This window comes from Oreochromis niloticus, linkage group LG12 (assembly GCF_001858045.2).
Source record: "Oreochromis niloticus isolate F11D_XX linkage group LG12, O_niloticus_UMD_NMBU, whole genome shotgun sequence".
In the NCBI taxonomy this organism is placed as follows: Eukaryota; Metazoa; Chordata; class Actinopteri; order Cichliformes; family Cichlidae; genus Oreochromis; species Oreochromis niloticus.
This window is the reverse complement of record NC_031977.2, coordinates 19964516-19980287: the sequence shown is the minus strand read 5'-3', so window position 1 is coordinate 19980287 and position 15772 is coordinate 19964516. Positions and strand designations below refer to the sequence as shown.

General features: G+C 38.6%; 1 protein-coding gene across 1 annotated transcript; it reads right to left on the bottom strand.

The window, feature by feature from the left end:
• Positions 1 to 29: 29 nt before the first annotated feature.
• Positions 30 to 12030, bottom strand: wdr31 (WD repeat domain 31). The gene is made up of 10 exons (XM_003446101.4): positions 11705 to 12030; positions 11064 to 11135; positions 10763 to 10895; positions 10425 to 10499; positions 10166 to 10310; positions 5372 to 5472; positions 5123 to 5190; positions 3877 to 4018; positions 3287 to 3449; positions 30 to 3165 (listed from the first exon to the last, which is right to left on the bottom strand). The coding sequence occupies exons 2-10, from the start codon at positions 11108 to 11110 to the stop codon at positions 2969 to 2971; spliced, it is 1071 nt and encodes a 356-aa protein (XP_003446149.1). The 5' UTR covers positions 11111 to 11135; positions 11705 to 12030; the 3' UTR covers positions 30 to 2968.
• Positions 12031 to 15772: the final 3742 nt, after the last annotated feature.

The following is a 15772-nucleotide window of genomic DNA, read 5'->3' as shown; positions in this document are numbered from 1 at the left end:
GACAAAAAGTCAGCAGACACAAAGAGCAATAAAGCTTTACCACTATGACATGACATGCTTTAATTGCTTTATCATACGGCATCAAACACACAGAATGAACTGAATCATCTGGCGGCTTGACAAATATCCAAACAAAACTAAATCTCAGCTTCTCTACCACTGGTGTTCTTCCCCAAGGGTAGATAGAATAACTGCTGTGGGGACTCTTTAGCACCCTTTGACAGAACAATTCATCATACTTGGAACAATCCATCACTGAAACTTATTAGTTTCCTTGCAATCTTTAGTTGCTACCTATCATCTATCTGGAACAAGCCCATTTTCAGTAAGGACTACACCAACATGCACTCCCCTGACACTTTATTATATACACTATGCTGGTACTGGGTCACTTTTGACTTCAGAAAGGCCCTAACACCACATGACATGGATTCAGTGAAGTGCTGGAAACTTTCCTTAGAGATTTTGATCCATATTAACATGATAGCAGCTGCACATCCACGACATCTCCTGTTTCACCACATCCCAAAGGTGCTCTATTAGATTGAGATTTTGTGATTGTGAAGGCTGTTTGGGTACCATGTCATGTTCAAGAAAGCAGTTGTGATTTATTTGAGCTTTGTGACATGGTGCAGGACATCGTCAGCTACAATACTCAGGTAGGCTGTGGTATTTAAACGACGCTCAGTTTGGACTGAGGAACCTAAAGCATGTCAAGAAAATATAGACACCATTATACCACCATAAGAGGATACAAGGCAAGATGGATCCATGCTTACATGTTGTTTACACCAAATTTTGTGACTAAAATTTGAATACTATGCAGAAATCAAGACTCATCAGACCAAGCAACATTATTCTGATCTTCTATTATCTACTTTTGGTGAGCTCGTGTGAACTGTAGATTCTGGTTCCTGCTCTTAGCTGACAGCAGCGGCACCTGGTGTGGTCTTTGCTCTAGCCCATCTATTTCAAGGTTTGACAGGTTGCGCGTTCAGAGATGCTCTTCTGTAAATCCCGGTTGTAACAAATGGTTATTTGAGTTACTGTTGCTTTCCTATCAGCTCAGATCGTTCTCTCTGTTCTCCTCTGACATCAGCAAGGCATTTTCACCCAGAGAGCTGCTACTTGCTGGATATTTTCAGTTTTTAGATAGCCATAGAGATGGCTGTGTGGGAAAATCCCAGCAGATCAACAGTTTTTGAAACACTCAGACCAGCCCAATTGGCACAGTTGAACAAATGCACCTAATAAAGTGACTTTGAGTGTATTCCACAGATGAGCATCCATATGTTGTATATGAACTCATCTCACAGCACATAAACTATAAGTTAGTCACTGTGGTCCTCATCCCTGACCAAAATCTTTTTGTTTGATTAAATTGGATGCTTAAGCAACAATTGTCTTTGTAACAGATGGCCATCTAGATCTGTAAACAAAAAGGTAAATGCTGTTGTATTTAAACTGTTTAAACCTACATTGTTAATACAATAATAGTTTGTTTCATATCTTCAAAACAAGTTCAGTTATTTATGAAAAGTGTTACTAAACTGCAGCGTGTCTGACTTGCTAATTATGACAAAGTACTTCAGCATCTGCAACACTTAAATTCTTCATCAGCCTTGATTAAATAAGATCTAAAGTAACTTCTGGAAAGTTTTATGTGGACAGCCTGCACAGCATTTCAACTTTAGTTTTGCAATATTTCGTATTTTCCGTGTTTACTGAGTCAATGTTTTATTAAAAAAGTGGAATTACTCTGGTATTTTGCATAGTACTTTTAAAAGTTAACACTACAAAAACATTCAACTATCAGCTGCTTTTCATAAAAATATGAGAATCTCTATCTTTTAAAAAAAAAAAAAATTGTCCATTTACGTTTACATGGCAACCAGATGTGTTACAGTTTGGTGTTGTACTGACCTGATCTTTAAACCCCAACAGGTTGATGTTAAAATACAAACTAATAAATATTATCAGCATACAAACATGCTCTTTTGCTGACATCACATTTGCTGATAAACAAAAAAAAAACAAAGAAAAAAAAGAAACATCAGGAAACAAAAAACGATTGCTTATTGTGGGCTTCAAATTCTCCTTCATGGCTCACGATGTATAAAAACTGACCAAACAGCAGCAAACATCCCTCCTCTTTTCACCATGCATTAGTTTGTATTTAATTGAGTGCTTAAGTTCTTGTACTGTTAATTATGAGACATCCACTCAATGTGATCCTTCATAATCTGGGCAGTTCAATTTGTCAAAAATAAGCCACTAGTCCAAAACCACCACAGGATTTGAGTTGTTAAGATTAATTAGCACCACCTAGTGCCAGAACTGTCAGTGGTAGAAAACGGTGCCCAAACTGCAATCAGCTCACCAACAAAAGCAAAACAACATCTGCACCAAACTATAGCAGTTCATAAAATTTTGTAAATATTAGTTTGGGCTAACTAGACAACATCAGCCAGACAAAGTAAGTCAATGTATACAGAGTCTAGACCAACAATACAACAGCGAGAGGCTGTCATTTTTGGCAATTTAGTTAACTGTGCAAGAACTTGAACCACTCAATGTAAACTACAATAAACTCACCTATTGGAATGGCTGTTTACCCTCATGGTACATATTTCTAAATAAAGTGGCAGTTTATATATAAAAAAACAGGTAAATCCTGCCCTCCATCATGACTGTAGGTATGATTTCCTGTTTTTAGTCCCCATGAAGAGTATCTATGATGGATATCCATGGTGGGCCACTATTGGACAAAAGTTGCATCTTCCATACGTCATTATTGTCGCCTCCTTTAACTGCATGGCAGTCTAATAAATCAAAAATGTTTATAGAAATAAAGTCTGTAAAAAATAAATAAATAAAATAAAATGACTTGATTTCCATAGCCGGCGATGCGTTCTCGCTGAGTCTCTGGCCGTTCACATTATAATTCACACCTGACACTCCTTGGGTGTCAGAAACGTGCCACAACTTTAACGTCCAGACCCCCTGCACCACCTGCACCAGAACCCTGAGCCTGCTGTGGTCCCTGGTCCACCTGGACATGATGAAGGCCATTGTTAAAGCTGGCACACAACAGATTGCTGGAATCACTCGGTGCCAACGAAACCAGTGGACCGGCACCTTCCAGAGACAGCGTCCCTAAACAAACTAAACAGAGGACAGGAGAGATAAGGTTGCAGCAAAGCCAGCACAGAGATAAAAAAGGCAGAGTGGTTTTGCAATATTTATTTTGTGTTGAAATGGTTTCATCAATGAGTAGACGTGTTACCTGCTGTATGTTGATCCCAGATTTTGACAGAGCTGTCATGGGAGGATGTTGCCACTCGAGCTGTGCCACCAGGATGCATGGGGAGAAACACACAGCAGGCTGTGGTTTGGAGGTGGCCTCTGTACTCCACAACTTTGCAGCCAGGCTGACGCAGGTCCCAGAGCTAGTAACCCACAGACACAAGTCCACCCATCATAAATCTCAGTGTTTTATGTTTCAAAAGCATCGGCAAAATCAGCGTTTGAGATACTGCGAAAAAAATAATCTGATCCATTTTTCATGAGGGTAAAACCTCAACCTATATTACTTTGTATTATACTCACTCTAAATCTCTATATTAAATTTGAAGTTGGAAGTCAAGCCCACAAGAAAATCAGTCAAAGACAAACACACAAAACAAATTGTGCTGCATCAGTTCATAATTTTAAACTGGCAGAGCAAAAAAAAAAATTGTTCATTCCAATTAGTGTGTATCTCACACCAACTTAATACAACCCAGACAATAAATAACCTAATGACAGCCTCAATCTACCAAATATCTGTGCATTTAGAGCTCTACAGACAACAACACATATCTCCAGAGGTCTTACCGTGGCTTCACACCCCTGTCCTCCAAAGCCATTGCTACTGGACACCAAGTAGTTTCCATTTGGAGAGACATCACAGTGGGTCTGAATGTATTGCTTAGCTGGAAAAGTATTGGTCACCTGCCATACACGGCTGTCCCACACCCTGTATACATAAGCAAACCATTACTAAAGAAGGACATTTAACACACGTGTAAGAAAATACTGTGCTTACACATGAGTGTGCATGCCCTTAGGGTCCTCTACTTTTCAGGGTGAATTTTCCAAATAAACTGCAACACATGCTGATTATCCCCAGAAAACATCCTAAGTCTCTAAATGTCTTAATTGCATCAAATGCTTAGGGTTCAACATGATCAAGGGGTCATGGACGTGTTATCTAAGTGTCAGGATCTGTAATCACTTTACTCTCCCAGGATCTTGAACAGTAAAAGCAACTGAACTCCAAAAATGTTGGCTTTGGTTTAAAAAAATTTCTAAATCCCTTGATTATACATTATATATGACTCACATTTATAGCCTTACTAAAATAAAAAAAATAAAAAAAACAAGCAGTATTGCTTTGTGTGAGTTTAGGTTCAATGCCAAGGCTTAATACTGTCTCTGGTGCTCTAATTGGCTGCTGCAGCTATGTTTTGGCTGACTTTATGTGGACAACAGCAGTAAGTCCTTCAGCATTAAATAACAGGATAATAAGGGTTGCATAAGTTCATATTAAGGTTTGTGTTACTGTCTGATTTGCTGTCTTGGTGTACTCACAATATTATCTTTTTTCTTCTATGGCATTTTAAAGGCAGAAAGCGTGTTAGCTCCCAAAGACAAGAGGTATTTTTGAATTTCAGCAATAATTTAGAGATGGGGTCAGGTCATGGACAGGAAAAGTGCTACAAAGTAAAAACTAGGTGAATGGTTTAATTTCCCAATCCAAATTTTACCATCAAATGGGACTTGAACTCACCTTTGACTGATTGAACAGTCAGACATGATACTGATTTAGCAGAGAAAAATAGGGAAGGCATAACTGAATCTATTTTTGTGCCACATAATTCAACAATAAAAGCTGTAGATTGACATCAAGTTTCTCTTTTTCAGTGTTACCGAATGAGAAACATCCCACTCCTGCTATTAATTACACATAAAAAATCTGCACTCATTCGAAATTTAAACAAATCATCATATTTTAGTTCACACAAAATTAATTTCCACTGAATTTCAACAATAATACAGCAAAAGAGAATCCTTCTGTTACCTTACAGTCTTATCCTCAGAGGTCTGGACAATAGAGGAGCTGGCTGGAACCCAGCATACATGAGTCACCTGGAAAGAGACACAGGAAAGTGGAAAAATCTACACCCTGCGGACAAAGGATCTAAAAGTCTGATTAAGTAGCTTGGTGATCTAATTATTTCTCTCATATGCTCAGGTGTTTATCTAAAGCAGCCCAGTATGCTTAGTACGTAGATGTGAACACATAAAAATATAATACTGTTACTCTTACCAGGTTTCTAGATATGTTGTGTCTCTGTTCACATTTTGCAGATTCTATATCCCACAGGCACATCCAGTTGTCACGAGAGCCAGTGCACAGCTTTCTTCCATCTACCGACCATAAAAGAAACACTTATATTCGGTGCAGATCGTTAACCTGAAATAGATGTTAGTGTGCACCCAGAAGTGAAAATAGCAACTCTTACTTCCAATAAAATGAGAAAATCCGACATTCCAGGTAGTGCTAACTTTCTTACTAATTAAAGCAAATTATTCAGTCAAGTTGAGAATAGCCATTTATCATACCACAGGACACGCAGAAGAATTACTTCAACTATTATAGCTGCAATATGAATATGGGTTCACTTCAGGGATATTTCATCTTTCAGTATGATTCGGTTTGCTAAGAAGTCACATTTCACACAACACACGCATTAAAGCTGTGGTCAAAAGTTTACATGGAAATGACTGTCATGGTTATTTTGGTCTTTTAATTATTCCAGGTTGAATCATTGTACAGCATACATGTTTAATGATTTTTATAAAACAAGCATTGGGTGCACAAGTTTGAACTTATTTTGGATTTTCTCTAATGCACACAGCGTCAAAGATACGCATACACCCCCACTAACATTTAGTTAAATGTCCCTTGGCAAGCTGCACTTTCACCAGACACTTTTGGCAGCCATCAACAAGCTTCTGGCTGGATATTTGACCACTCGTGTCGGCAGAAATGGTAAAGTTCTTTGAAACTGGTTGATTTCCTGGCACAGACTCAGCTTTTAAGCATAGTCCATAAATTTTCAATAGGGTTAAGTTCGTGAGGGCCATTCCAGAAGCTTAATGAGCCATTCCCAAATAACAGCAGGTTCCAGGATCATCAGTTCAAACAATTATACATAAGTTATTAAGACGTATTACAACTTTGCCATCGTCAAGAAGGAGACCCAGACTTTCAGCCTAAGATGAGAGGAATTTGGTTAGGATGTTCTGGAACACAATTTGGGTATCTCCAAATTCAAATTGCACCCAATTCTTTTTTAAAGTTATTAAAGATGTATGTTGTACAATCACTCGACCCTGGAAAAACAGTTCATTAACAGATCATTAAAAGCCCAAACTTACCATGACATTGATGCCCATGACTGTAAGTTTGACCAGAACTTTACAGATGAAATGTGCTTATTTTTGCTTATACATTTATAGTAAAAGTGTTCAAAAAGTGAACAACAGAAAAGACCAAAAACAATACTAATAATAATAATAATAACAATAATAATAATAATAATAATAATAATAATAAAAATGTATCCAAAACTAAACATTTTCAAACAAAAAAACTAAACTGAAATGAGCTAATTCATTCTGCAAGTTACCTATAATTAAACTGAACTGGAAACAAAAACTAGAGCTAATTAGTTTTTTATTTTTATTTTTTTTGGGGGGGGGGGCCTTTGTTTTTGTTTTAATTACACCAATTCTGCTTTTTATTTCGTGCTTGTGAAATGTCTTCTGAGGTACCTCTGTTTTTCTTGAATTGATTGTCTGCAACTGCAAAAGAAATGCTTGAGGATAAATAAGAAGCTATCTGTACAAAGATATGACAGAATACACTTACTAATTGTGTTTTATCATGCACTTTAACATACTAGAAATCAGAGACTGGTACATTTACCTTAAGCAATAAGGTAATAATAATAAGGTAATACCCCAGCTGTAAAACTCAGAAACCAGTCTTACTTGTTATCATCTATCGTCCACCTGGGCCTTACACAGAGTTTCTCTCTGATTTCTCAGACTTTTTATCTGATTTAGTGCTCAGCTCAGATAAAATAATTATTGTGGGTGATTTTAACATCCATGTAGATGCTAAAAATGACAGCCTCAACATTGCATTTAATCTGTTATTAGACTCAATTGGCTTCTCTCAAAATGTAAAAGAACCCACCCACCACTTTAATCACACTCTAGATCTTGTTTTAACGTATGGCATAGAAACTGAACATTTAACAGTGTTTCCTGAAAACCCTCTGCTGTCTGATCATTTCCTGATAACATTTACATTTACAATAATTGATTACACAGCAGTGGAGAGTAGACTTTATCAAAGTAGATGTCTTTCTGAAAGTGCTGTAACTAAGTTTAAGAATATAATCCACCCACTGTTATCATCTTCAATGCCCTGTACCAACATAGAGCAGAGCAGCTATCTGAACGCTACTCCAACAGAGGTTGATTATCTTGTTAATAATTTTACCTTCTCACTACGTACGACTCTGGATACTGTAGCTCCTGTGAAAACTAAGGCCTCAAATCCAAAGTACCTGACTCCGTGGTATAATTCTCAAACACGTAGCCTAAAGCAGATAACTCGTAAGCTGGAGAGGAAATGGCGTGTCACAAATTTAGAGGATCATCATTTAGCCTGGAGAAATAGTTTGCTGCTTTATAAGAAAGCCCTCCGCAAAGCCAGAACATCTTACTATTCGTCACTGATTGAAGAAAATAAGAACAACCCCAGGTTTCTCTTCAGCACTGTAGCCAGGCTGACAAAAAGTCAGAGCTCTACTGAGCCAACAATCCCTTTAACGTTAACTAGTAATGACTTCATGAACTTCTTCACAAATAAAATTTTTATCATTAGAGAAAAAATTACCAATAATCATCCCACAGATGTAATATTATCTACAGCTACTTTTAGTACCATCGATGTTAAGTTAGACTCTTTTTCTCCAATTGATCTTTCTGAGTTAACTTCAATAATTAATTCCTCAACGTGTCTTTTAGACCCCATTCCTACAAAACTGCTCAAAGAAGTCCTGCCATTAATTAATGCTTCAATCTTAAATATGATCAACCTATCTCTAATAATCGGCTATGTACCACAGGCCTTCAAGGTGGCTGTAGTTAAACCTTTACTTAAAAAGCCATCTCTAGACCCAGCTGTCTTAGCTAATTATAGGCCAATCTCCAACCTTCCTTTCATATCAAAAATCCTTGAAAGAGTAGTTGTCAAACAGCTAACGGATCATCTGCAGAGGAACGGCTTATTTGAAGCGTTTCAGTCAGGTTTCAGAGCTCAGCACAGCACAGAAACAGCTTTAGTGAAGGTTACAAATGATCTTCTTATGGCCTCTGACAGTGGACTCATCTCTGTGCTTGTCCTGCTAGACCTCAGTGCAGCGTTCGATACTGTTGACAATAATATCCTATTAGAGCGATTAGAACATGCTGTAGGTATTTCAGGTACTGCACTGCAGTGGTTTGTATCATATCTATCTAATAGACTCCAATTTGTACATGTAAATGGAGAGTCCTCTTCAGACACTAAGGTCAATTATGGTGTTCCACAGGGTTCAGTACTAGGACCAATTCTATTTACATTATACATGCTTCCCTTAGGCAGCATCATTAGAAGACATAGCATAAATTTTCACTGCTATGCAGATGACACGCAGCTCTATCTATCCATGAAGCCAGGTATCACAGACCAATTAGTTAAACTGCAGGAATGTCTTAAAGACATAAAGACCTGGATGGCCGCTAACTTTCTGCTTCTTAATTCAGATAAAACTGAGGTTATTGTACTCGGCCCTGAAAATCTTAGAAATATGGTATCTAAGCAGATTCTTACTCTGGATGGCATTACCTTGGCCTCCAGTAACACTGTGAGAAACCTTGGAGTCATTTTTGACCAGGACATGTCCTTCAACGCACATATTAAACAAATATGTAAGACTGCTTTCTTCCATTTGCGCAACATCTCTAAAATTAGAAATATCCTGTCTCAGAGTGATGCTGAAAAACTAGTTCATGCATTTATTACTTCCAGGCTGGACTACTGTAATTCTTTATTATCAGGATGTCCTAAAAACTCCCTGAAAAGCCTTCAGCTAATCCAAAATGCTGCAGCAAGAGTACTGACAGGGACTAGAAAGAGAGAGCATATTTCTCCTGTTTTGGCTTCCCTTCATTGGCTTCCTGTTAAATCCAGAATTGAATTCAAAATCCTGCTCCTCACATACAAGGTCTTAAATAATCAGGCCCCATCTTATCTTAATGACCTTGTAGTACCATATCACCCTATTAGAGCACTTCGCTCTTGCACTGCAGGCCTACTTGTTGTTCCTAGAGTATTTAAAAGTAGAATGGGAGGCAGAGCCTTCAGTTTTCAGGCCCCTCTTCTGTGGAACCAACTTCCAGTTTGGATTCGGGAGACAGACACTATCTCTACTTTCAAGATTAGGCTTAAAACTTTCCTTTTTGCTAAAGCAGGGCTGGACCAGGTGACCCTGAATCCTCCCTTAGTTATGCTGCAATAGACGTAGGCTGCCGGGGATTCCCATGATGCATTGAGTTTTTCCCTTCCAGTCACCTTTCTCACTCACTATGTGCTAATAGACCTCTCTGCATCGAATCATATCTGTTATTAATCTCTGTCTCTCTTCCACAGCATGTCTTTCATCCTGTTTTCCTTCTTTCACCCCAACCGGTCGCAGCAGATGGCCGCCCCTCCCTGAGCCTGGTTCTGCCGGAGGTTTCTTCCTGTTAAAAGGGAGTTTTTCCTTCCCACTGTCGCCAAAGTGCTTGCTCATAGGGGGTCATATGATTGTTGGGTTTTTCTCTGTATTTATTATTGTGCTATCTACTGTACAATATAAAGCGCCTTGAGGCGACTTTTGTTGTGATTTGGCGCTATATAAATAAAATTGAATTGAATTGAATTGAACCTTTAAGACAACACTTAAAACATTTACTCACGTCTGAGGAGATTCATTGTGTGTGAGTGCCTGTGTGTATGTACCAGGACTGATAGCTAGTCCATTGACCACCAACTCATGCCCACAGAATTCCTGAATAGGTTCATCTCCCTGGTTGAGGTCCCACATCAGTACAGTCTTGTCCCGTGAGGCACTAAAGATCCATGTACTACCTGGATAACAAATCACCTAGTAGAGGGCAGAATTCAGAGGAGATAAGAGGAGACTGGGGAACGTGAAACGTGTCACACGTTTAAGGCGTCATTCCTTTATCTGTTTGTGCGCACACAGTATTGATGTTACCTTGGTAACCTCTCGGTTGTGGCCCTGGAAAGACTGACACATCCGGCCTTGTTTCCAGTCGTACACCACCACAGCCTACAGAGGTGGAGATGCTAATCACACCATGTTTAAGTGTAGTTTTCACAAAATCTATACCCTTAATTCATGGGTTTCTGATATAACCTGTATCATACCTTAGATCCAATATTGTGAGTCTTTTTTGAATTAGGCATTTTACTCAGTGAGCTCTATGATTTAAAATCACTTAAAACCATGATAAAGTTCAATTCGTGGCTTGAACATTTAGAATATTTAAAGAGACTTAATAATCAGTACAACAGTTCAAATTTTGGCTTTACCTGGTCACTCCCGCCAGAAACACACAGGTCTGGACTGAGAGTGGTCACTGTGTTAATGGACCCATGATGTGCAGGCTCATACTGCACCACCTGACTGTCAAAGGTATTATCTGTCTTCTCTGCCTGAGATGCCCTACACACACATAAAAATACACACACACATAAAATTGCAAAAACTTTAATATATAATAATATATATAATACACACACACGCACACATAAACACAAACACATATATATATACATATATACACACAGAGAGAGAGAGAGAGAAAGAGAGAAGGCCTAGCACAAGTCTCACCTGTAGAGCTCAGACCTCTTGCGGAACTTGCTCTGTAGTTTGCCCATGTCTGCCTAGGAACCTGCAGTCACACTGACACACAGAAAGAAATGCCATCAAACTGAAAAATCACGCTTCATAACAACTAAACGCACATGTTGTGGTAGTAATGATGAGGGACAACTACTCGGACTTCACTGCAACCCAGTTCACTTAGTGATCGTCTATCTCAGAGCAGTGCTCAATGCAATAGCTACATTAGGCACAAACTTTCTGTGCTTCTCTTGCAGCTAAAAGAACAACAACAACTAATTACTTGGTCTATTTTCAGTGGGTTAGAAGCCTTGTGTGACATTTCGGTGGAAATCATTCAGCAAACAGAATACAAACAGTACTTTCTCACACACGCACAGCTACGCCCCACCCTCGTTATCCCGATGTACTCCACTCCACAAACAAGCGACAGGAAGGAGAGGGCTCAAATCCTATTACAGCGGCATCATTACTGTCACAAGGTATTAGTCACTGGAAAACACCTGCTAAGAACTTTGCTGGCGATCATTATGCAACGGTACTCGGTGGATTTTAACCGTAGTTAATAAAGCTGAAAAATGGATGATGACTCGTGCACACTTGTAGTGCACAGAAGCAGGGTTTCTTACCTGTCATTGGCAGGTGTCGTCGCTGGGTGATGCAGAGGCTGGGGAGCAAGCTTGCTAGCATGCTAACTAATCTTTATCTGTCATTCTAAGAAAGATCAATGCATTAGTGGCAGTAAAACATAGACGCGCACGCGTTAAAGCTTGGAAAAGTTGTTATTTTAACAAAAGCGAACCGTTTCCCACACACTGCCATGACAGACCGCTGTCCTAACTGCGTGGGAAAGTGCACAAAAGTGTCTTTTTAACTACAAAACACCCATCCCTCCCTCCGTAGCGACCAGGGAGCGACGCTTTCTCGTAACCAGGCGAGGACGAGGTCACGTGAGAAACAGAAGGAAGTCACCGGAAACTTACAAAAATAAAAGCATGTTCACTGTTTGCTCTATAACTGGACAAACGTGAACACAAATGAACACAAAAAACACAATTTTTAGGAATGTTTATCGGCATGAAAATGCCTAGAGGGAACATTTTGTTTTCCAAAACCAGGACTTAAACTACAGTGGTATAGACCTATGGTGGACCCTAATAATTTTATTTTCACATTAAAGCAAAAGCAAAAATGGCTTTTTTTCTTATCCTTTTCCCCATATATCCCCAGAGGCATTGGTTGAATTGCAAATCCTAAATGAAGATATTATACAGTGTATATAACATACACTTAACTAGAGACAGCATACGACTCCTCTCAGTCAAAAAAAAAAAAAAAAAAAAATCCATCCAAAATACAAGATTGCAGGTTTTTAGTTGAAGAATTAACACTGGTGAAGCATTATGGTTTGGCAGCATGGAACATGGTTTGTTTTAAGTGAAATCTCCTCATTAAAATCAATTACACTTGACAGGTTAGAAAGTCACTGACCTGTGGATGACTCTCCCTTTAGAGGACCGGTTTGTAGACATTTATTATAGGCACAGGCCGAATAAACCCCCCAAGCTGCAAATCTGGGACACCTCAGACAGGTCTCTGGACACATAACATTAATTCTACTACTTGAAACATTTTACAGTTCTCCTTTTTACATCTTTTATTCAGGTTCTTCTTCAGTCCTTTCTTTCCCAGTTGCAGTGAGAAAAGATAAGATCAGCGCAGACTTCATAAACTAGATTTGAACAAATACATCACATGCAATTAACCACTGAGTCACTGGCACGCCCCCATTTAAACGGTCTAAATAGGCCACTTAGTTAGGTTACAATCAACACTGCTCAATACCTATGTGAGATGACCTCAATTCTAACTTTTTTGCTTGCAGCAAAGGGCTTAATGGTGTATAAATATAGTTACACTTTTACAATATAACAAATAATCCATGTTACTCCAATGTTTAAGAGTTTTCTAGTATGAATGTGTATATTTTTTCACTTACTTTGTTCTCTAAAGGGCCGTTATCTTTGTATGTACGGAGATCACAACCAAACTTTGCTATTACATGTATTTTCATATTAAAAATGTTTCTAGGATTCCTTAGCTTCCTTAGAAATTCTTCCTTAGAAGTTCCTTAGCTCACATGTACTATAATTACTTTAATGCGTTAGTGGAGTAAGGCAAAATTTTTAAAAAAGCATAAGGTGTCTTCACTTTGCTATAATCCCTAACTCAGACTTGATGGTGCAAGGCCCATTTGCTTCACCCATGTTACGCATTGCTGAAAGCATTATGAGTGTACTGTACAGTTCTTTTTATGAGGCAGTTAAAAAGTCACAAAATCTCGGGAAAACGGCCATCTAAAACTCATGCTTTCCATTTCAAGGTTTTAGATAACGATAGTGACATGTGACTACATGGCTCAAATTAAGAAGTAAAATGGAAACAATGCAGAAAAGAGATTTAGGCTCAAGATCTTGATCATTGTAATGCTTGAGACCTCAATTCTAAACTCAAACCCTACTTAAATGACAAAATCCAGTTACTGAATATATCGTTCAGTAACTGGATTATAACATGACAGATTATTCTTTCAGCAAGGAATGGGTTATAATTAGAAGTATGAGGTGAAAACTGTCATAAAACAGAAATGGTCTCAAGGGAATAACAGTGAACATGTGGTGTAGCTTCTAACATTTGAATGTGTGGTTGGTTTTGGTGTACAAATCTCGACTTGAGTTGGTTTCTTCTACATATATGTGTAAAACCCACAACCAGTACAGAAAGACCTGAAATTGTCTGAACTGTTTACAGTGGGGGAGTTTAAGTATATTTTATAGCATTGAGAGAATAGTTTTGTTGCTCAATGGTAAATGGTAAATGGACTGGTTCTTAAAAGCAGTTTTCTACTCTTTGTGAGCACACAAAGTGCTTTACACAACTCGCCTTATTCACCCATTCGCACTCATTCATACAAGCACTTTTTTCTATGCCTTTTAATTCTCTTCAATGTGACGGCTTTTGAAGGTGCTCCTGGGTTTGATGTCTAATTGCACATGATTCACATGCGTGCTTTTCACACGTCTTTACTAAATGTCCGTTAAATTTGTTTATTTACTTATGTTTTTTTATTACAGCTTCTACTGTCCTCTTGGCCAGGTCTCTCTTCAAAGAGAGATTTAAAAGAGGATATAACAAATGAAAATACAGAAAAAATAACAACTGCGGCATAACTCTCCAGATTGTTTGAGGTATATACAAGGGCTTGATTTAATATCAAAATTTGTTTGGTGATCTGAAAAATGCAAGTGTAACAAATATGCAAAGAAAAAAAAAGAAATCAGGAAGGGATCCTTCATATTGACAGTAGTGGATATGAAGGATCCAACATGTTCTCCTGAATACTTCAAGGGATACCAAAATAATAGCACCACAATCTCCTCTCTTCTTTTGTCTCCCAGTGCTAACATATAACATTCACAAACCCAATTTTCATGTACACATTACAGTGATAAGCACTGTATTTCCACTGCCTCCACAGACTGTGAAAGTGGGGCCTCCACCGTGTGGTCCTTTGTAATTCACTGATAAGTAATGACATATTTCCAGCAATCAAACTCCCCAGTTTGTAAAAGACAATCAAATAAAAATTAAAATAGGGTTAAAGGAAATAATGTTCGGGCTACTGTAAAGCAAATATCTGAGTGTCATCACCTGGGCACTCACCTCTGTTTTGCTGTGGGAAGTTGGAACTTATTTGGGAGTTGGTTTTGTGTGTGTTTCACAATTACTATGAGCCAATGACTGCGTTTAGGTTGGGTTAACTAAAGGGAGGTGTATCTGACTGCGCTTATTTTCTAGTCTACTTATACCCCACACTACAAACAGTTTCTCTGTGCAGGCCAGGGCCTACTGCATGCTGCAGCCTGAAGGCAGAGTTAGCTTGCTGAGGCTGGGGTAATGCCGACCTACTCCATACAGGGTGGTGGGTCTAGGAGGACAACCGCTGTGTCCTGTTGAAGTTACCAGTGTACTTGAGAGTGTTGCTGACCTGCAGCAGCTGGGTCTGGACTTGGACTGTGTATATTGTCCTTTCTGCAATTGGGACACTGGACTCTTTCTCCCCCTTTAACTTAAATGTGACAAATACTGTAGACAGGCCTGGTTTCCTTTGAATTTAGTGAAGTTTTAGACTAAGATTGACACTATTGGTCTGAGCAAGGGATTAGACCTACAGTTGATATAATAGTGGCTGTAGGTCAAGAGGTAGAGCTAATAATTGGAAGATTGGTGGTTCGATTCTTGGCTGCTCTAGGCTGCATGCCAAAGTATCCATGGGCATGACCAAAGTATCCATGGGCATGACCAAAGTATCCATGGGCATGACCAAGTTGTGTTCACTGGAGTATGAGCGTTACACTGAAAGCACTTGGAAGAAAAAAAAAAACTTTTTGTGTAAATTAGGAAATTTGTATTATTTTCAGCCCTCAAGTAGAGTAGAAAAATGCTACAGTATTTATACGGTGTATAAGTATAAATATATAAATATGTTTTTGATAGACTGTAAGTCTAAGCTTGGAAAAAAGAAATGTACCACAATTACGCCACACCACAGGAAGACAACATTGAACAAAACACTGTAACCCTCCAGCTGACATGAAAGTTAGCTGGAGATCGCTCTAAAGCGTAGTGATGGTGTG